At 50.2% G+C, this 22551-nt stretch overlaps 2 protein-coding genes across 5 annotated transcripts in view; one reads left to right on the top strand and one right to left on the bottom strand.

Moving 5' to 3' along the window:
• The window catches only part of SYTL3 (synaptotagmin like 3), a 91019-nt gene extending 75563 nt beyond the window's left edge, over positions 1-15456 (top strand). For both annotated transcript variants that reach the window (XM_008048973.1, XM_008048972.1), the window contains 6 exons: positions 3468-3570; positions 8965-9135; positions 12091-12196; positions 13067-13172; positions 14033-14238; positions 15347-15456. In XM_008048973.1, the coding sequence (XP_008047164.1) occupies positions 3468-3570; positions 8965-9135; positions 12091-12196; positions 13067-13172; positions 14033-14238; positions 15347-15456 (802 nt within the window). The remainder of the gene's footprint in view (positions 1-3467; positions 3571-8964; positions 9136-12090; positions 12197-13066; positions 13173-14032; positions 14239-15346) is intronic.
• An 897-nt stretch (positions 15457-16353) lies between these two features.
• Positions 16354-22551, bottom strand: part of EZR (ezrin) — a 25034-nt gene continuing 18836 nt past the window's right edge. The window contains exons 7-12 of one of the 3 annotated variants that reach the window (XM_008048969.2): positions 21113-21276; positions 20661-20791; positions 19578-19738; positions 19132-19224; positions 17509-17760; positions 16354-17338 (exon numbers count right to left, since the gene is read on the bottom strand). In XM_008048969.2, the coding sequence (XP_008047160.1) occupies positions 17174-17338; positions 17509-17760; positions 19132-19224; positions 19578-19738; positions 20661-20791; positions 21113-21276 (966 nt within the window). In that variant the 3' untranslated portion in view covers positions 16354-17173. The remainder of the gene's footprint in view (positions 17339-17508; positions 17761-19131; positions 19225-19577; positions 19739-20660; positions 20792-21112; positions 21277-22551) is intronic. The other 2 variants (XM_021708002.1, XM_008048970.2) reach the window with 2 other exon arrangements.

Here is a 22551-nt window from a genome sequence, read left to right as displayed (position 1 = left end):
GGGTGACAGAGTGAGACTCCAACTCAAAAAAAAAAAAAAAGAGAGAGAGAGAGAGAATACACAAATACTGATATCAGGAATGAAAGTAGAGACTGCATGACAGAACTCACAGTCATTAGAGAATAATAAAGGGATATTATGTAACTTAATGCCAATAAATTTTTTTAAAGTAATCGTCTCTTTAATGTTTAATTCTTAAAATTGAACAAGTTCCATTTATAATGACCATTTAGAAATGAATACAGCCGGGTTCGGTGGCTCAGCCTGTAATCCTGTGTCTTTGGGAGGCTGAGGTGAGTGGATTGCCTGAACCCACGGGTTCGAGACCCGCCTGAGCAGCGAGACCTCATCTCTATAATAAATAATAAAAAAAAAATCAGCCAGGCGTGGTAGCCCATGCCTGTAATTCCAGCTACTTGGAAGGCTGAGACGGAAGGATCGCCGGAGCCCAGCAGGTCAACGCTGCAGTGGCTGGGAGCGGCCACTGCACTCCAGTCTAGGCGACAGAGTGAGACTCCAACTCAAAAAAAAAGAAAAAAAAAGAAAAAGAAATGAATACATAAATACATAAATTAACCAAAAAAATCAGTAGATTAACATATATTTTAATAATTGAAATAGAGTAATACTTGACAGAGGAAAGCCCTGGATATTTATGTTATTATCATGCTACCTGCATATATTTTAATCCTAAAATTAAGACAGAGTTTACTTAAACATCTAAGGCTTGAGTTTCTTCTGTGCAGTGGGAAACAAACCCTCAAGGCTAGTGTAAAAATAATGAAAGATTAATTTCAACATGAAGATTTTTCATCCAGTTAAAAAAAAAGCAAACTTAGAAAAAAACCTGCCCTTCTAAAACACGAGGCTGATTTGAGATTCTGTAATCATAACAAACTAGACAAATGTATCTCAGAATTATTGCATAGAAAAAGTGTGAAGATTCTCTTGTTAAAATTCAAAAGCTAGCATACCTCATCAACAAGGGTACCTGCATAATCTACGTTTGTATTCCCAACCCTGAATTGTACCCTACATCTACATCTTTATAAAAAAGAAAAAATTCAAAAGCTTGCTTGTGAAAGAAACTAGAAATCGCACACTGAAAAGTACTACCACAGCTAATATATAAATTAATTCTATACATATACAATCATACAAAGAATCTAAACAGAGGTGATAAGACACCAGGCAAAATGCCACATATACTTGAATAGATGGTAACTCCAAGCCATGAGTGTAAAATTAAGGCAGTCACTTATGAACAAGGAGGTGGCAGAAAGAACTCAGTGAGCCCCTAACAGGAGAGCTCTTCTCTCACAGCACTCTCCCCGCCCCTAGTCCCAAGGGGATAATTTTGGGAGAAGTGTCTTCTGTCTGGCTAGCTGTGCTACCTAATGCCAATAAATGTAACAACTTAGATGAAATGGACACATTCCTTAAAACACACAAATAACCAAGGCTAACATGAGATAGAAAACCTAAGTAACTGTTAAAGAGATTGAAGCAGAGATTCGGCGTTGTCTAGGAAAGTTGAAGATTGAGCATACCTTAACCCTCCTGCTTATGGGCCCAGAGAAGCCCTTATACATAAGACAGATGTTCATCAAGAGGACAAATGAATTGTGGTGTGTTTGTACAGTGGGATAGTATGCAGAATTAGAAATGAATGAGCTCTAGCTACACAAGGCAACATAGATAAACCTCAAACATCATTGTGTGAAAAAAAGCAAGTTACGAAAGAATGTACACAGAATGATCCCATGTGTATAGAAGTTCAACAACAGGAAAAACAGATCAGCGTATTGTTTGAGGAGACAAGTCACAGAGGCAAAACCATAAAATCCAGGAGCCAGGCATGGTGGCGTGCATCTGTAGTTCCAGCTACTTGGAAGGCTGAGATGGAAGGATCGCCTAAGCCCAGCAGGTCGAGGCTGCAGTGGCCGTGAGCATGCCACTGTGCTCCAGCCTGGGCAACAAGAGTGAGACGCCAACTCAAGAAGAAAACCCAGGGAATAATAAATATCAAATGAATCATGGTTTTTACCTGGTTATGGGCAGGCTTATGATACGGATGTTGTTGGTCATGTCCTGTTTCCTAAGCTGGGTGACAGGAACATGGGTATGTATTTTATTATAATGCTTCAAGGTGTATAGATATGTTTTCTATGCTCTGTTTTACATATATGAGATTGTATAATGATAAATAACTTAAATATAAAATGAACAGCAAGGAATTGGACACAGGAAGTTTTGAGTACTTTTACAAAAAGTTTAACTGAAAAGGAAGAAGAGTCCTAAGACTGGGGCTATAGGAGGGACACAGATAGAGGGAGGGTCATGGTTATTTATTTATTTATTGAGTCCGAGTCTTGCTCTGTCACCCGTACTGGAGTGCAGTGGCATGATTACGGCTCCCTGCTGCCTCGACTTCCTGGGCTCAGGTGATCTTTCTGTCTTAGCCTCCCGAGTAGCTGGGACTACAAGTATACACCAGCATGCCTGACTAATTTATTTTATTTCAATTTAATTTAATTTAATTTTTATAGAGACAAGGTCTCGCTGTGCTGCCCAGGCTGGTCTCGAACTCCTGGGCTCAAGCAATTCACCTGCCTCAGCCTCCCAAAGTGCTGGCATTCCAGGCATGAGCCACTGCACCTGGCCATTGTTATTTTTTACTTTGGGAAAGTTGGGCTTGTTTTTAGCCTGTGGAGACAGAGCATGGGCTGGTGGTGGTGGTGGTGGTGAGGTCATTGTCATCAAGGAGGCTGCCAGAGGAGCCGTGAAGGGCAGTCTAGGGGCTAACCTGGAGAGGTCAGCCTAGCCCAGAACAGGACATGTCTTCCTCTAAGCACGGATTTCAGGGGCTGGACAAGTGCAAATGGAACCGTCTGTCACGCTGTGCGTGGTCTCCAGACTCAGCTGAGAGCACCCATGAATGCTGGTTCTTGGCAGTCAGGAGGAGTTGTCTGTGAGGCCCCCATAAGGAAACAGCAAAGTGTAAGGCAGATGTTTTCCATTATCATGTTTTTGGATTTTTTTGCAGGTCGGGGGTTAGTGGTAGGAAGAGGTAGAGGGAGGGAAGAGGAAGGGGAGGCTGGCTCGTGGCCTCGACATCCAGGTAAGTGAGAGAATCTCAGGTTCCACAGTCCTCACACATGGCAGGTGATGAGCAGGTACAAATGAGTAGGGCATGAGGAAGGCGGGGAGAGCTTCACACCCTCAGGAATACTCCAGAGAATTATGTAGCCATCCTTTGGCCAAAGGCTGTGTACCAGAAGCTGTCCACCAGCACTAATGTCGCTCACTGTTAGGCAGTTCATTAAGCCCTTTCTATCAGCTCGAAATCCAGGGGAAGCAAGGACAAGAAGATGCTGGTTCATGGATTCTGCTCCTCTTGAACTCCCTTTCTGGCCCCCTTCTGCCTGCTGAGCTCTCACTCTGTCCTGTCTGTGCTTGCCCACCAGGTATGTGAAGACTTACCTGCTACCTGACAGATCCTCACAGGGAAAACGCAAGACTGGCGTCCAAAGGAACACAGTGGACCCAACCTTTCAGGAGACCTTGAAGGTACTTGCTGGCCAGATACTCATGTGCTGAGTCCTCCCCATCCCAGGCCAGGCACACGGGTCAGAGTCCAGCGGACGGTGCTCTCATACTCTTGAGTCAGTTAAATATAGTGCAGACACCTATACGTTTCTTCATGACTCTGTCAATCAGTGGCAAATTGGTAGAAAATAAATGTCGGCCTTTGTACAGGAAAAGTGCAGCTTGTCAGACTGGAGAATGGCTTTTGATTAATGATTTCTGAGAAAATGGTGAACCTGGCTGCCTTTGTCTCAGGCTAATAATGGGGCTCAGGGTAATTTTAAAAATTGGTTTGTCTTGTTGAATTTTTATGAGTATCAGAGAGGCGTGCTCACATAGAGTACCCTGAAAGTGAAACTACTGAGTTACTGTCTTTGTAAAAGTGTTCCTTTTTTTTTGAGTTGGGGTCTCACTCTGTCACCCAGACTGGAGTGCGGTGGCCGCTCCCGGCCACTGCAGCCTCGACTTGCTGGTCTCCGGCGATCCTTCCGCCTCAGCCTTCCAAGTAACTGGAACTACAGGTGCGCACTACCACGCCCGGCTAATTTTTTGATTTATTGTAGAGATGAGGTCTTGCCAAGTTGCCCAGGTGGGTCTCGAACCCGCGGGCTCAGGCAATCCACTCACCTCAGCCTCCCAAAGCGTGGAATTACAGGCTGAGTCACCGAGCCCGGCTGTAAAAGTGCTTCTTTATCGTAATATCTGACAAACCCAGTTTCCTTCTTATGTTATCTAAAAGAATTATCATTTTATGAAAAAAGTATATAAAGGAATTGTTTGGGGTTTCTCATTCTCTGGCACTAAGAAATATGATTTACGGTTGAGGGCAAAGATGGGGCCCCGTGCTCTGATTTCGGCTGCAAAGCTAGAACTGAGGTCTAGCATCTGCAGAGAGCTAGGGGTGGCGGGCCCTGCACTGGGGAACAGCCCAGACCTGTGGAGGTTCCCCTGTCAGAGCTGGGCCGCCACAGAGCCCTCTGTCTCACGCCTGTGACAGGAAAGGGCTTTGTTCGCCTTTCTTGGCAAGTAGGGGCCCTTGTGAACTGCCAGTCAGGAGCCATCTGGGTGGTTGGCACAGAGCCCTAGGTTCGTTAAATAATAATAGTCATTATTTTCTGTGCCCCTGTTGTGGCCAAGTGCTTTATATACAGCCAGAGGTGGGTATTAGAATCCTCATTTACCCACGGGGAAACTGAGACTTAGAGAATACTTAGAAGTGGAGCTCGAAACCACAATGGGCTAATGCTCCTCAACATAGATGTGCCTAGGGATTCCCTGGGGATTTTTAATAAAATGCACATTGTGATTCAGCAGGTGTGGGCAGGGCCCTTCCCACGCACCCCCCTCCCAGGTCCCCTCAGGGCTGCCCTGCCACTGGCTTGGGACTCTGCAGTAACAGGGAGTCTCTGGAGACCTCTCGGCAAATGGTTCTGCTCACGTACCTGCTAGGAGAATTTTGAAAGATGATGTATCTCCCCACGCATTTTAATTTCCTATCTAAAATGACTCACCAAAAGTCTAATTAAAATATTTTGTGCTAAGCAGAAGTTTATGAAATGAGATAAACATGAAGACGGACTGTGTTTTAGATAAGAATTTAATTACATAGTTTGACTTTTACCCACATTATTTAAAATGCACAATGAAATCTCAAAGAAATCACTTAAGATTTTAATCCACGGGTTTTCTCCAGTATATGGTGAATATTTTGTAGTCCTGGGAGACTTTCCAGATACATTTAAGAGAATCAGCGTCTTTGTTCTATTCTAAATTCAGAAAATCCCAGCCCCAGTCAGCCTGATCCTCAGTTGAAATGCGAGTAAGATGGGAACCAGGAGTAGACGGGAAGCCTTTGATCATTAAAGTCTCACGGAAACCAGGATTTCTAACTGCCCTTTGGCACCTGGGAGATGTGTGCACCCTGGGGCGAGTCATCAGTGTGTGATTTGGGATGCCTTCTTGAGCTGGTTTCAAGAAAAATGCATGTGAAAAAGTTGAGGTTCTAGAAGTGCTGAGCAGAGTGCTTCTTGGGAAGCCTCTTTGGACTCCAGGGCGACTTGTACCCCATTCAAGACACTGTCCTGGGGTCTGGGGAGGATGAAATGAGGTACCAGATCCAGCTGACGGTCACATAGCCTGACTGGCTCTCAAATGTTCTTATGCTTCGTACCCAGAAGAGCCTGGAGCAGGCCTTGTACACCTAACAAGGTGATGGAAAATGGATCTGGTTTAAAAAGGCAGATTTAAAGTGCAACACAGTGGCTCACACCTGTAATCCCAGCACTTTGGGAGACCAAGCTGGGAGGATCTCTTGAGCCCAGGAGTTTGAGAGTAGCCTGGGCAACATAGTGAGACCTCACCTCTACAAAAAATTAAAAAATTAGCAGAGCATGGTGGTGAGTGCCTGCAGCCCCAGCTAGTCAGAGGCTGAGGTGGAAGAATCTCCTGAGCCCAGGAGGTTGCGGCCGAGGTGAGCCATTATCATGCTGCTGCACTCTAGCCTGGGCAACAGGGTGAGGCTTCAACTCAAAAAAAAAAAAGTAAATTCGATCTACCAAAGAGAATGACCTATTGTCAAGAAGGGGGTGAGCAATGAATAAAGACCCGGGGAGAAGCAGTCTGAAGGTCTGTGCATCTGCGGCTGAGATCAGGGAGCAGAGACAGGAGTGGCTGGCTGCCCGCAGGAGCTCATGTGGCCTTGTGCCGGTGTGGCACTCCCTGTCACAGTTTGGTTTCCCGGAGGGCAGCAGCCATGGCTGGCCAGCTGTCAGCCTGGACTTAACTGATTAGACATGTGGCCACAATATAGGAATAACCAGATCAATTCAGAGTTTATAGACAGTGAGAGATGTGGGGCAGAGTTGGAAATGGACTTGATGGAAAACAGACAGCCAAAGGCAGTGGAGAAGAGAATTTGGCCCAAGGAATTCTGACCTTACCGGCTCCAAGTCATACTAGTGGGGAAGAGAAGGAGGGACACAAGCCAGGAAGCCAGCATGACCTGCCAAGCTGTGCGTCCTGGGCCTGGGGACATCAGAGGTGTAGATGGAGCCTGAGGGTGGCCCATGACAGAGCAGCAGCCTCCCTTCTGTTTGGGGAGATGGAAAGAAGTTACAGCGTCTCTGTTCCTTTTTTTTTAGAGTAGGAATCTCACTCTGTCGCCCAGGCTGAAGTAGGCAGTGGACACTACGGCCACTGCAGCCTCGACCTACTGGGATCAAGTGATCCTTCCACTTCAGCCTTCCAAGTAGATGAAACTAGAGTCACGTGCCACCATGGCCGGCTAATTTTTTGATTCATTGTGGAGACAAAGTCTTACCAAGTTGCACAGGCTGGTCTCGAACCTCTGGACTCAGGCAGTCCTCTTGCCATGGCCTCCCAAGTGCTCAGATTACAAGTGTGAGCCACCATACCCAACTTTGGTTCCTGTTTTATTCTATCTTATCTCCCTCAGTGGCCAAAGGTGGGTGTGAGATGAACCCCAGGCAAACAAACTGCATATCTGCTGCAAGGGGCTGCGAGTGTCCGGTTTCACAGAAAGAGCTGGAGTCACAAGGAGTTGTATGACTCAAGCCCTGAACAAGTACCGGAGCTGAGGTAGCACAGGGCACAGAGGTTGGCAGCAAGGCTCAGGGCTGGACATGGTGCTTACAACTTCGGCACATAGTGACAGCTGCCAGACTGTGGGAGGGTCACCGATTTTCCAAGTTTCTGTTTTTTCACCTGCAAAATAGTGAATCTCATAGGATGTTTAGGAAAGCTAAAGATCAGTGTCTCTAAAAAGTCATCTATGAAAAAATAAGGGCTCAATTCAATGCTGATAATCCCAGCACTTTGGGAGGCTGAGGCAAGAGAATTACCTGAGTCCAGGGGCTTGAGACCAGCCTAGACAACTTGGCAAGACCTTGTACGATTAATCTTTATCCTAAGTCAGTAAAAACAGTTATAAATCACCTACATAACTCCTATATAAGTGTTAAAACTTATAATAAATTCATAATAAACTTATTACAAACTTGTGCTTTTAAAAAACCTTATGTCTAAACACTAAACTACATAATTTTAAATCAAATAAAGAGTGAGTATACTTATACCATTTATTACTTAAGCAATATCTAGTAACTTATAACCAAGTGAAAGAAAGCATTTTTGATGTGCTTCAGAGTTTAACCCTTGCATATGTTAGAAAAGGCCAAGCAGCATAGTAAAAAAATAAAAAAATAAACCATGACATTCTCAGGTTAGCTGTGAATACTTCACATAAACATGCCATTTTCTTCTTCCACGACTACACAAAATTTCTTCAGCCATACCAACGGCAAAAATGGAAGATAAAAGAGCCTCAGCTGCCCGGACTCGCTTTGCGGCCGGGGGTCCTCAGCACACCTAGACTTTGCCAATCAGGCGGGCCTCCAAGGCTGACTCCCAACACTTGTCTCTACAATAAATAAAAAAAACTAGCCAGGTGTGGTGGCACATGCCTGTGGTTCCAACTACTTGAAAGGCTGAGGCAGAAGGCCTGAGCCCAGCAGGTTGAGGCCGCGGTGGCTGTGAACATGCCACTGTACTCCAGGCGACAGAGTGAGACTCCGACTCAAAAAAGAAAAGAAAAAAAATAAGGGTTCAGTAACTTGTAGCTTTTGTTCATTATTGAGAAAATCCTACTAATAAGCTTAAAATGAGTCCCTCGGAGGCCGAGTTGGAGTCGGCCTTGAGAAGGGGCCTGTATCACTCAGGGCCTTTGGCTTCCCATCTCTCTGGGGGCAGGATCCATCCTTGCATGGGGGAAGTGGGGGTGCTCTTGTCACTCTTGGTGTGCTGAGAGCCCCCATGGGGATAGTAAGAAGGTGGGTTTGAACACTGCAGTGCCAGCACAGGCCCGGCATGCCCGGACACAGGCACTGTCTGCCCAAAGCAAACGTTGGAGAAAGGCTCAGGCTTTGCAGCTTAAAAAAAAAAATCCTGTTTTCAGTATTGTTGGACACCCAGGTTGTGTGCAGCGTTGGTCAGATGCGAGTTCAGATCCTGGGTGGGCAAAGACCTGGGCTTCATATCCAGGGGTTTGGGGCTGGACATGAACTTTCATCCGTAACTTATTCTGAGAAACAGGGCTAGGGGGTTTAGGGCTGAGAGGGGGCTAGTGGTTTCTAGGACTGTCCTAGCCTGTCCCCAGGCAGAGCACTGGCTACCTGGGGAGTCAGGGAAGTCTTTGAAAGGAGAGGGACCCGGCCCCGGTTCCTTGACCCACTCTCCCCACAACTAGGACCCTGGCTGCAGCCAAGTCTTGGAGCTCAGCCTGTGGGAGGGAGGCCAGCATGGACCCCGCAAGGGTGGTTCCTGGGAACCCAGCTGACCATCTCTGCTTTACCTCTGCAGTATCAGATGGCCCCTGCCCAGCTGGTGACCCGGAGGCTGCAGGTCTCGGTGTGGCACCTGGGCACGCTGGCCCGGAGAGTGTTTCTTGGAGAAGTGATCATTCCTCTGGCCACGTGGGACTTTGAAGACAGCGCAACACAGTCCTTCCGCTGGTACCCGCTCTGGGCCAAGGTGATGTCTGGCTTGGGACTGAGGGCCCCATCCCCCCAGTGAGGACAAACCCACTTTTCAGAGAAATCCCAGAAGAGAAAACCTGCCTGGCAAGCTCTGGGCCTAGGACACAGCACGTGCTCGCTTGACCTGTCACCTGCCACGTTCCAACAGAAACCTTGAAGAGAAAAGGCACAACCCCAGGCTCCCCAGGTGGGGTTAGGCTGGGGGTTTTTCAACCTGCTCCGATCTGTGAACAGCCCCACCCTCGGCAACACACACAAACCAGACTGACCAGGCTGTGGGGCTTCCCCAGGAGGCTCTTCTTCCCCGGCAGATCTGCTGGAACCTGGCTGCCTTCTAGGGGGACTGCCTCAGCCATGCCATCCCCCTGGGAGCTATAATGTATCCTTTCTACACTCTCAACCCCAGGCACTCCCAACACAATGGTAGGTGGGAACTGACTGGGCCAGACGCTGTCAGGAAGGCTGAGGCCAGCCCTGCCCGGGTTGGGGCTCCATGTTCCTGCTCTGGAACTGCATGGCAGAAGACAGCCAGGCACATGAGCAGTGGGTCAGAGCAGCCAGGAGAGGAGCTGGCCATACTTGATTTAGGCTCTGCCGTCACCCAGGCTATGGGGAGGCCTTAGAACAAGGTTAGCATTTGGAGATGTGCTTTGCATGTTTCCGCACCAAGATCCAAGACTGGACTGGGAGAGAGTTCCTGGGAAACCCTGAGGGGGGGACGACATGGACTCCATCAGCTCTTTAAAACTCTTTAAAAAACCTCAGCAGGAGCTGGGCGCCATGGCTCATGCCTGTAATCCCAGCACTTTGGGAGGCTGAGGTGAGAGGATTGCCTGAGCCCACCGGTTCGAGACCAGCCTGGGCAATGGGTGAGACCTCATCTCTACAATAAATAAAAAAATTAACCAGGTGTGGTGGCACACGCCTGTGTTTCCAGCTACTTGGAAGGCTAAGACAGAAGGATCACCTGTGCCTAGCAGGTCGAGGCTATGGTGGCCATGAGCATGCCACTGCACTGCAGCCCGGGTGACAGAGTGAGACTCCAACAACAAAAGAAAAACCTCTGCAGGACGCGCCACTCCCCTCAGCTAAAGGCCACAGTGGGCCTAGTCATCTCTCCAGCCTGGACACAGGGCCTCCTGGGCTGTCTTTTCCTCTCTGAAACCAACATGGCTGAGATTCACAAGGTCTCTGCTGGGAAGCTTCTCTGGTTTCTAGCCACCATAGGGTGAAGCCTGGAACCCTCACCTGGGTGTCACCCATCCCACCTCCCTGCTGTGGTCTCCTCTGCTGGTCTGGCCAGTGCCTACACTTGCTGTTGCCTGTGCTGGCTCTTCTTAAGCCTGTGGCCACGCTTAGACTTCCCTTGGCCAGTATCCACCTGGAATGCACTCCCTACCCACGGTCAGCCCAAGGCCCTTACATCCAATCTCCTCTAGGAAGCCTTTCCTGATTAGCCCTGCCAAAAGTGGTCTCCCTTCCAGGCCCCCTGCTCAGGGTGCCCTGCCATCTTGGGGCCTTTTCATCACCCACAGTGTCGCTTTGCTCCTGCCCTAGCGATGCAGAAGGTCAGCAAAGTATCTGGCATCTGTGCTTTCTCCATATTCCCCCTGTCTCCAAGCTCTGTCCTCTCTGACTTCTGAAATCTTCCTGTCAGAGGACAAGTCTCCCTTGCAGTCTGCCTCTCCCACTCCTGTGGTCAGCTTAAGGACAAGGCCTGGAACATCTGTTGCCCACATGTCACAGTGGGCCTGGCAGGAGATGGGCCGCCACCAGGGCTTGTCAGACCTAACTGCTCCGGCAAGTGGGCGAGGAGCAGATAGTACCAGGCTAACGGGCATCGCTCCTGTGCAGCGGGTGGGGCCTGTCTACTCCCAGGCAGGTCCTGGGTTCTGACAGAAGGGGACCATGAGGCTGGCCCTCTGTTTCTGACAGCCAATAGTGGAGGAAGACTTATCTCACTTAGCAGCCAAGGGCCAGGTCCATGCAGGCTCCCAGAGTCCTGAGCCCCGTGGCTAAATGGGAGGGCTGCTGCTTGCTGCTGGTGGGAGCACAGTGGACTGAATTTATCTAGACCCTTCCCAATACTCTTCAAACAACCCCCACCCCCCCCACATACACACACTGCAAAACTGGAAGAAAGATTGGTTGGATTTCAGGATCGCCTCTTTTCTGGACCCTTCCTTCACTCTTTCTGGCAGAATCACTCATGACCAGAAAAACCTCCTTGGTTGGCAGGGAGGTGTCCTTAGACTCGACCCGAGAGCCACCCCCCTGTGGCCTTGGGCCCAGAGTCTGTGCCTCCTGCTGTCTCCAGTGCCTGTGGCAGTCCTTGGCATGGAAGGGTGGCTCAAATCTCCACTGACCAGGATGGAATAAATGAGGGGGGGGGTCAGGTTCTGTTTCCTTTGTGCAAACTCAGTTTGCTTCCAGGTTTTCTTTTCTTTTTTTTTGAGTTGGAGTCTCACTCTGTTACCCAGACTGGAGTGCAGTGTCCACTCCCGGCCACTGCAGCCTTGACCTGATGGGCTCCAGCGATCCTTCTGTCTCAGCCTTCCAAGTAGCTGGAACTACAGGTGCATGCTACCACGCCCGGCTAATTTTTGATTTATTGTAGAGAGGAGGTCTCACCAAGTTGCCCAGATGGGTCTCGAACCCGTGGGTTCAGGCAATCCACTCACCTCAGCCTCCTAAAGCACTGGGATTACAGGCTGAGCCACGGAGCCCGGCTCTTCCAGGTTTTCTTAGGTGTGAGTGATGTCACCACAGATGGAAGAAAGGCCAGTTCCATCACAGACAAGCCCACTCCATCCAGGGCTTTCCTGGGCCTGGGAGGCTTTGCAGGGACTAGGGGAGACCATCTGTGGACAGAGCTGAGACAACCAGAAGAGCCCAAAAGGTTCTGGGGACCTGGGAAATCCTGCCTCTGAACTCTGCCTCTTGCTCCCAGGCAGGGAAATACGAAGACAGCGTTCCTCAGAATAATGGAGAAATTGTAGTCCGGGCTAAATTGGTCCTCCCTGCTGGGCCCAGGAAACTCCAGGAGGATCAGGAAGGTAGGTGGCTTCCAGCCCCCTAAACATTTGTGTATGTCACTATCCCTGAAAGCTGGAGCGCTGGCAAATTCCACCACCCCATCCCACCCCATCCCACATCAGTAGCTCTGAGATGTGGAGTCACCATGGAGTCGCCTGGGAGTGAGGTCTCTGGAGCCCACAGCCTGGTTGGTGGCTTCAGGTGACCAGAAGTAGGCAAGGCCTTCTATACCGCTCCATGCTGCTCTAAGGACTCCAGTCCTGGGCCTTCCTCCCAGGGGGCAGATTGTATGGTCTCTGGTGAAACTGTGGCCCCTCTTGAAGAGGGGATGCTCCGTGGCCACATGTTGTGGGTGTGGAGTTTGGCTCTTCAGGGACCAAGGGCACATCTCAGGGCTCAGAGGGTGTGAGCCCCGGGTCATGTGAGCAACTACTGCCCAGAAAGAGGAGGTCAAGAAGGACAGGTCCTTGGGGACCTTACGGAGACTTTCCTACCTTAAATAATGCGGGGTATATGGGAAGTTGGAGGGTGGAGGGGGTAAGAAGGAAGACAGATGCTCACAGGGCCACCAGCCACAAGCACCTGGTGGCCAGCCTAGGCCCCCAGAACAGGATCCCACTTTCCCAAAAACCACTGGCTATAACTAGACTAGAACTTCCGCATCTTGCCTCTCCTGGGGGGCTCCTTTTCCTTATTTGCCAAGATTTTAGCCATCCTCTCATCCTGTTACCCTGCTGAGCACGTGGCATGTGGACAGGGCCAGCAGGGCCATCTCATGAGGATGTGCACCTCCCTCTCTGTGCTCTTGGGGTCTGAAGACTTACTGGTTTTTCTGGCTGAGCCATCAGTTTGGGGGGTGGTACTGCATGCTAATGTAGCTTTCATTCCAGGAACAGGAGATCAGCCTTCACTTAATGGTCAACTCTGCTTGGTAGTGCTGGGAGCCAAGGATCTACCTGTGCGGTCAGATGGCACCCTAAACTCATTCGTTAAGGGGTAGGTATTAAATGTGGTCAATTATGATTTGATCTAGTATGTGCACAGCATGGTCTAAGAACTCTCGGGGACACCCAAAAATGGAAGCCATTGTAACCCTGTCTTCTTTTAGCATTCTTATGAAAATCTAGTAACACATATTAAAGACCCAGATTTCCAAAAATTCATGGAATGTGGACATGCTGGGGCTTGATATGAAATACATTTTAGTCTGAAACCCTAATCTTACCAGTTGTTAGATCAGTTAATCAGTTTTGAACTCAAGCATGAGAAAGTAGCATGTTTAGTAAGCATGTTCTCAGTGCACCTTTTCTGGGACAGTAAGAGGCAACTCCCCATGTCTCCTTCACTACAGGTGTGCTGGTACCTCCAACAGTAATGCAAATACCATTAATTATTATATTGAATGGCAAGTCTTCAGTCAGTGACACCAAGGAAAAAGCTTGGCCTGGCAGGTGGGACTGAGCTGATGATGTGCATGGCCTCAGGCAAGGTGCTTAGCCTTTCTGGGACTAAGTTCCTAACAACAGGCTTAAAATGAGATAACATACGATGCCTTGTGGGTAGACACAGGCACACCATGGAGTAGACGTATGATGGGGCCACGTGACCTCAGAATTCCAACTCACCCTTCACGCCTGATGCAGAATTCAGCTCTCAGAGATACTGGGAGGGTCCTAGGAGTAACGTAGCAGAGGCCTGTGGTTCCCATTCTAGGTTGCCACCACTCAGGGTACTGGTTTTGTCATGGTCTGGGCACTTACTGCTTCTGGTCTGCAGCATGCACAGGCGCCAGTAGGGATAGGCAGTGGTATGGAGGCTGCTGTTGCAGGATGTGTTTATGTATCTCCCTTCTCCAGCTGTCTCAGTCTGCCCGACCAGCAAAAACTGAGACTGAAGTCCCCAGTCCTGAAGAAGCAAGCGTGTCCCCAGTGGAAACATTCCTTTGTCTTCAGTGGTGTGACTTTGTCTCAGCTGAGGCAGTCAAGCCTGGAATTAACAGTCTGGGACCAGGCCATCTTTGGCATGAATGACCGCCTGCTGGGGGGAGCCAGACTTGGTTCAAGTAAGTGTAACATATGTGTGAGGCCCAAACAAGGTTCATCTCTGGGATTGTCTTAGATAGGTACTACGGAAAGAAAGAAAATGCTGCCACTGGGGCAGCAATTTATCTGCTTTGAAATTGCCTGCCAAAGATGGAAATTCTGAAGCCTAGTTCTTACTCTATAACAGTGCGGTAATACAGTGAAGTATTTTGACAATTTAAATCAGATTTAGATCTGCTAAAGAAACAAAACTTATAGGCCTCAGAATGGGCTCAGTACAGTATTTGCTTTTGTTTCTGGCATCAATTATAAAAGGATTATTTCCTTAAAGGAAAATATCTTAACTCAAACAAATGGCAATTCAGAAAGTTCTTCATCAAGGGTGGACAAAATAGCAATGCTGTGCAGTTGCTTAGCAGGGTGCTGCTTGGAAGTTCTGTGCCCTGGCCCCTTCCCTATTGGCGGCAGCGCCCCCAGATATTGTGACAACCAAAGATACCTACACGTCTCCAAGGATCTGAGAACCACTGAAAATAACCAAGACTCACCGCTAGATTCCTATTGTTCAAAGGAACCCCACTCTGAGACAGCTTCCACCCAGCCAGCCACACTAGGACTACTTACGCTCCTTGGTGAGGAATCAGCCCACTGAGCCAGGGGTTGGAAATAAGGCTCTGGGCTTTCAGGTCCTCACAGCCCCTGTGGAAGACCCGAGTGCCTCCCAGTCTCAATGCTAGTGTGAGGGGGTGTCTCTTGCCCATCAGTGGTTGGCATCTTAAGGTGGTCTTGAGGTGAAAAACTTTTCTTGCTGGCCCTCATTTTTAAAAAGCTGGGCCAGGCTCGGTGGCTCAGCCTGTAATCCCAGCGCTTTGGGAAGCCGAGGTGAGCGGATTGCCTGAGCCCGCAGTTTCGAGACCCGCCTGGGCAACTTGGTGAGACCCCATCTCTACAATAAATCAAAAATTAGTTGAATTGCCGGAGTCCAGTAGGTCGAGGCTGCGGTGGCCAGGAGCATGCCACTGTACTCCAGTAGGGGCGATGGAGTGAGACTCCAACATACATACAGAAGTAAATAGCTAGTGAAGTGGTGCCCTCATACCACGATTGAATGTCTTGCTCCCTTTGCAGTGCGGGATGCAGCTGGCGATGGGGACACGTGCTCACAATCAAGTCTTCAATGGCAGAAGGTCCTTTCCAGCCCCAATGTATGGACAGACATGACACTCCTCCTGCACTGAAGCAAAGGCTTCAGGGCTGCAGGCTGCGCAGGCATACAGCACTGCATGCCTACAGGTCTGACTTGGGCTGGGGTCCTGGCTGAAGACCCTTGGGACCCTTCCCAGCCTCCATCAGCAGGGACCTCGCACCACGTGTCAGCCAGTACCATGTTACTCAAGTGCTCTTTGAGCTGTGGAAATGGCCAGATTTCAATAAATGTTCACAAATTATCCAGGACGCCAGTGCTTATCAGGTTTAACACCACAGCTTCATCACGTGCCCTTCAGAGGCCGCCTTCTCTCCTGGGGAACGGTTTCCAGAGCAGGTTAGTTGGCCAGGGAGCGCTAGGGAGATGAGGAGCCTCCCGGTTTCAGGTTGGGCAGCTTCACTCACCCACTTACCACCAGGGCTCCTCAAAGAGCACAGCCAGAGGACAGCAGAGCCCAGGCATGTCTGTGAGGGGCCACACCCCCCACATGCAAGCACACACCTGCCGCGCATAGTGCCTTGCACTGCTTTCACTTTACACGCCTGCAGGGTAGAGTTCACCTGCATAGGTCTCTCAACTGGAAAGGAAAATGCAGTGCGTAGAGAGGAAGAACTGGTGGAAAGGAGTGAGAAGGACCAACATGCATGTATGTTGCTGTCTCAATGCCATTTCAAGGCTGTGGCACAGATGGAAACAACACGGTCCTCGTGGAACAGTTGGTACCCAGATTCAAGAGTCCCTTTGTGGCTTCGTGGAGTCTGAATGGTTACAATAGCATACATTTTTCAAAGAAGAAACTGACAGAAAATGGAAGTGTGCACAGTCAATTATATGCACTAAACACACTAAAAGTAAAAACCATTTGTACAGACGTGACCACAGCGACCACTTTCACTGCCCTCACGCCACATCAGACCAAGTGCTGTGGTTACCTGGTTGGTTTTCATATGGAATTCTTTTATTATTCTGCAAAAGGTAACAAAATATACAGAACAAAACTTTCCCTTTTGAAAACTAATGTTACAAACCCATATTATCGCTTATATATAAATACTGTATCCTATAGCTGATCATTAATTAGGTGTATAAGTCCAACAATGTACTCTGTTAAGCAAAAAAATCCAAACCAAAAAAAAACGTAAAAAAGTTTTATTTCAGCGTGCTTTCTTGCACTGCTCACACTGAGTGACCCTGCAGTCTCTGCCAGCTGCGCTGAGTGACGGGAGGAGTGAAATCATTGTGTGTGCATGTGAGAGTGCCTCAGACTCAATTTCCAAAATAATTTTCACCCCTCAAAACACGAATATACAAAGATGGATCCTTCATAGAAATCAAAAAATCGATCAATCAATTTGAGCTCATTTCAAATACAGAAAAAGTATGGCACAGATGTAAGCCACGATGTGGTTTTCTTTAATGATACTGAATTTTGTATCACACAGGCCAGCATGAAGTTTGTCACTCAGACTTTACAGGCATTTTTCTTAATTCAATCAGTCCTGCTCCAAGCACAACACAAGAAGTGATTTGAGAATAATCATAAAAATCAGGCCTGTTTGGCACTAGGATACAACTGGGAAAAACAAACCAGGGAGGCGGTTGCTGGTTCCCAGCCCAGATCTCCGCCTGGATAACTGCTCTCTTTCTAAAGGATGGGATGAGCAAGGGGGCCTAAGCTGTGGAGCACTAAGATGCAAGCGTGACAGGGCTGGAGTGGGTCACCCCTGCCCTGGGTCCAGCCCTGGCCGTTACATGGCCTCGAACTCGTCGATCCTCTGCTTGGTGTTGCCCTGCCGGATCTGCCGCAGGGTCTTGTACTTGTCCCGGCCTTGCCTCATGTTCTCATTGTGAATGATGTCATTGTGGGTCCTCTTGTTCTCATCCCTGGCCTGGGACAGCTCATTGCTCAGCGTCTGCAACATAGAGAAGCATCGTCAGGTGGACCCCTCCCTCCCCTAGGACATGTGGCAGGGCAGGAGGGTGTGGGGTTGGGCTGGCTCCTGTCACAGCCCTGTCAAAAGCCTGTCTGCTGTGATGAAGCTGCACAGGCCCGAGACCTGGGAGTCCCCCAGCGCCCTCTCACCAGCAGCTGCCGCTGCACACGCTCGTTCTTCTCAGCCTCGGTGATGCGCTTCTCCTCATTGCGGTCATCCAGGATGCCCTCGCTGGACAGCTCCGCACTGTAGCCTGTTTGCTCCGCACCCTCTTCCTGCAGGCTCTCCTGGACGTGGTAACTCACTGGCTCATAGGCGGGGGGTGGCGGGGGTGGAGGAGCTGTCATCACCAGATGCAGCTCCTCCTTGGTCTTCACCAGGTCATCCTGGGCTTCTTTGGCCTTTGGAGAGCAAATTAATAGGTGAAAATGTCTCACTCAAAAAAACCTCTGGGTCTGGGCCATTTTCTTTAAGAGGGCCCTTCCTCCTGGAGAAGAGGTACTCTCCGGCCCTCTCTCACTCCTGGCAGGCTTAGCAGAAGACTCCCCCCTGCACCTCCATGTAGGGTCTGGGGCTCACAGCCCCCTGGATCCTTATCAGTCACATGCACAGAAGAAAGAAACTGACGCCAGAGCCTGGACAGGTTTTAAAGTACCATTTCTTTTTTTTTCATTGATAATCCCAATATGCTGATTGTATACATTAAAAAAAACAAAAACAAAAAAACCACAAATCCTCCAGCTACCAGAGCGCTAGGAGCGTGCTGGTATGCATTCACCCCTCGCCTTGGTGCGGTTTCATTTTTCAGGTGTGTTCATCCCCCTCACTTCAAGCCTGTCCAAGGCTTCCCACACACACACCATACCCACTTCCGCCACCTCCATCCCAACCCTGAACATGAGCTTGGTCTGGATCTGCTTTGCAACCAGCCTTTCTCACTAATTCTTTATTGCAACTACTTTTTCCAAAACCTAAGAACCGAAGTCTCTGGACTTAGGGTAGGGTGTGGGGTGGGGGACAGAGAGGAGCAGCAAGAGGGCACCAGGCACGAGTGGCCCTGGAGGGGGATGCCACATGGGGAAAAGGCCAGCGGGAGGGCTTGTGAGGGGAGAGGAGGTTCCTGAAGCTTGGTGCCACACCCACAATGGGAACCATCCACAGGCTTTCCTGGGGGAACATGGGGTCGGATGAAGAAGAGCTCTTGGCGTGCATCCCACGTTTACAGCTACAACCGACAGAGCCTTTGTGCTAGGTGCTGGGCACGGGACCCCAAGGGGTGAAGTTACTAACCCAGGCACAAAGCTGAGCTGGGGTCCCCAGTGTAGAGAACTCCAAGAGCTAGCATCTTTCCCTGGTGCCCACTGTACATACAGGCTGTCAGGAGGTCTTGTTTCAGGCCCTGTGGCCCCATTGCGGGGGAATCCACATTATCAGACTTGAAATCAGTTCTGACTGGGGGCTGTCTGACCAGGGCTGGATAGTTCAGGGTGCGCAGAGCCAAGTGGGTGAAAATGGACCGTACACTCTGTCTCTCCACTAACCCCATGGCTGTCCTCAGTAGTGTACAAGGTCAAGCCCATGCCCATGGGGGCATCTGCTGCAGTAGGACCTGCTGGTCCTGGCAGGGGGTTGTGAGTTTCCCAGAAGCTTTTAATGGGACCTGCCAGAAAGAACCCCCTTCCCCACCTCCTACAGAAGGCCCCACTAAGGGCAAAGCGCTTGGTGGCCATGTGGGAGGCGGGGCGGCCATGCGAGGCTTCCAGTGCACTCACCCTGTGCTGCCACTCCTCCACCTCGTCCTCCTTGCGCCTCCGCGCCTCCTCCAGGAGGGCGATCTTGGCGGTGTATTCTGCAAGCTCTGCCGCCTGGGAAGGGAAGTGGAGCTAGAGTGGGCTCTGGGGTTCTTTCAGCAGAGTCCTTGGAGCAAGTGTCCGGGTGTGGTGGCAAACAACCTGTACCATGACCCCCCAAGCCCCTCCCACCTTGTTGTGGCCAGTAGGGTCCACTGTACCACCCCTGGGCCTCTCCCTAGTGCCCACATCTACTTCCCGTGGGCAACCCAGACAGTGGCACAGCCCCCCGCCACCAGCTGCTTCACCCCAGCAGATCAGCTTACAGCTTTCAGTAATGAAAATTATTACAAGGAGGGTGTCACTCATTTGATCCCCAGAAGCAGCCTCTCTATAATTCAGCATCCCGAAACCCAGGTGATTCCTACCAGCTGCTCCTGGCTCTTTATCTGATCCACCGCCTGTCTCTCCAGCTCCTCCTTGGCCCGCAGTGCGGCCACACGGTCAGCCTCCAGGCGCTCGGCCTCCTCCTGCGCCCGCCTCCTCTCCTCCTCCAGCTGCAAGGCTCTCTGAATCTGCTCTGAGAGCTCTGAGGAAAGGACACAAAGCCAGAACTGCTCAAGCCCTGAGGCCAGGGGCCTGAGAGCCCTTGCCTTCCATTCGCTCTCAGAAGAATGCTGGGATAGACGCTACACTCCAAACCACAGAGCCTGAGACCGAATTTCAGGTGGACAGGACATCTTTCAGTAACACTTGAGGATGGTACTTCCTGGCTCACTCCTGTTGTTTCTACGACAGCTGTCCCAAGATGGCTAGACACCATTGTGTAAAGCTTGTCAGATGTCCCTTCCCTGGCAAGGGTCTGGTTCTTGCACCCGCCTGGCACTAACTCCTCTCCTCTGGTCAGCCCCCTGCTGTGCTGGTGCTGCTCCTCTATGCTTCACTCAGAATCCAGAAGCGCCCCTTTGATGTAAGAACTGCCAATGAACACGGCATCTTCCCACTAGATGAAAACCCCTGGAGGGCCAGGACTATCACGTGACTCTGCATATAATGGAGCACTGCTAGAGACTGTGCTGAGGGGTCTGCCTCTTAACAAGGCCCTTGGTTTTTAGTCTAGAATGTGGAAGAGCAGTGTAGATGGCTCTGTCACTCGCTGGCTATGCCCAAACAAATTATTCTACCTGTTAAATCTTAACATCCTCTTCAGGAAATAGGGTGACTCAATACTTACCGAAAGGACCAGGAAAATTCCAAAGGACAACATACACAAAACAGTACCCTAGTTTAACACAGCACAGGACTATTTTCTAAACCAAACATCCACTCTATCATTCCTGTGACAAACCTGTTTCTAAGGTTTGTAACAGGGTGTGTTAAGCCAAGACACACATTCCTGGGAAGAGCTTTCCTTCCTGGCTGTGTGAACTGAGGCTGACCCTGTCTCTCTCTCTGCAAAGATTAAAAACCGACCCAGCATGGACACCCTTGGCAGCGGCGCCAACCCCGACCTTTCTCTGCCTTCTTGGTCTTCTCCTCATAGTCCTGCAGTCTGAGCATCAGCTCCTCCTTCTCACGCATCATCTGTTCTTTCTCCCTCTCGACAGTTTCTCTCCTTTTCTTCTCAGTTTCCAACTGTTGCCTGGTACAGGGAAGGGAAGAGAGAGGGGCAGGAAGACTCAGAGTCTGGTGAGGAGGGAGGCTGGGGCCCCAGATGAACTCAGCAGCCTGGAGCGAGCCCTGGCCTGCCCCCAGCCTCCTGGAGGAAAGGCTGCATGAAAAGTCCCAGAGCCCCCACAGGACTGGGCCTGAGGGGGTGTCAAGCAGCTCCTGCTTACTGAGCACCCCGCCCCTCGGCTCTGCAAGGCTGACACTGGGCTCGGCACCACACAACTGCCTGAGACCCAGGCTCTTCTGACTGGGGCTAAGCACAGAGTCAGCATCACCCTGGCCTGGCACTCACCGCTCCAGCTGCTTCTGGTGCTTCTCCTCCCGGGCCTGGGCCTTCATCTGCTGCACCTCGATGGTGTCAGGCTTTCTGCGGCGCATGTACAGCTCGTGGTTCCCCATGCAGAGCTGCAGGATCCGCTTGTTAATTCTCAGGCGGGGGGCATAGAACACAAAGTCCTACGAGACAGAACAGGGTACCCTCTCAAACTATGCTTCAGAGTTCCAGAACCTCTTTTAAAGGAACAAACACAGCAAGAACATGAACTACACATTCTCAGTACTGGGGACTTTCACTCCCTGGGACAAGGAGAGGCAGTGTGTAGGGTACGTGTATGTGTGTGCTCATGTGTGGTGTACATGTGAGAATGTGTATGCACACCTGTATGTACACATGTGCACACACACTGAAACCCCCGTTAAACTGTGAAGCTTTTTCAAGATGAGGACTCTCAGCCTTGGGAAACCTAGCACTGCTGAGTCCGAGCACCTCTTCCAGAGCCATCTTGGCTGCTGTCCTCTCCAGTCTCACATAGCCACTGTCCCCTAGCTCTTGCCTGGGCTGCCTCAGCTTCCGCTGTTTGGGCTTCCTGTCTCTTCTGCCACAACCTGTCCTCCCGCACTGCTATGAGCACATCCACTGGCCCACAGGCCTGGTCCACTGCTGGCCCAGGAGTGCCAGAACATCCCGGGATCCAGGGTTGGGCCCGGCACCCCACGGCCACCTGACTTCAGCCCCAGCCTCCCGCATAGTCACCTAAGCTGTACTCCTGAATCCCTGAGTATCTCCATTCCTGGGAACGTCACCATCCAATCCCATCCACCCAGGACCCCAGCCCTGCTCCTGTGCTCGCCACAGCGTCACTGGCACTTCAGCCACTGGATCTTTTGCTGGCATCTCACCCCACAGGGCGACTCCCTCCTGCCACAGGGGTCATGTTCACATACAACTGTCTTCCCAGGACCAAGCTAATGCTTGGAGTCTTGAGGTGCTCAATTAACACCTGCGGGTACTGCCAGGTTACACAGCATGGCCACACGTTCTATAACCTCCAGCATGTTATGTCACTACTCAGCTCAGAGTCTTCAACCATAAAATGGGGCTGACAGTATCTAACGGCACTGCTGGAAGGATTAAATCAGACAATGTTTATAAGGCACCAAAGTTGGCTGAGCTACAAAGTGGTCGCTCATAGACAGTAGCTGCCTTCCAGACCACTACCAGAGAAGCCTTCTCAAAAAGGAGAGAGAAGCACAGCATTAGTGAACTCCATGACCAGTGACTGTAAACATGCAGCACACAGCTGACTGACAACCTGGGCCCCACGTCCTTGCTACTGTAGCTTACAAGACAGAAGAAGGAATATGGTTTGAAAAGTTATCTTTAAATGCCTCTATCCAAGCCGGGCTCGGTGGCTCAGCCTGTAATCCCACGCCTTTGGGAGGCTGAGGTGA

The sequence above is a fragment of the Carlito syrichta genome, unplaced genomic scaffold (genome assembly GCF_000164805.1).
Source record: "Carlito syrichta isolate Samal-C Ts95f unplaced genomic scaffold, Tarsius_syrichta-2.0.1 Scaffold130390, whole genome shotgun sequence".
Classification (NCBI taxonomy): domain Eukaryota; kingdom Metazoa; phylum Chordata; class Mammalia; order Primates; family Tarsiidae; genus Carlito; species Carlito syrichta.
Note: the sequence above shows the minus strand (reverse complement) of the source record. Positions and strands in the feature narration are given on the sequence as shown.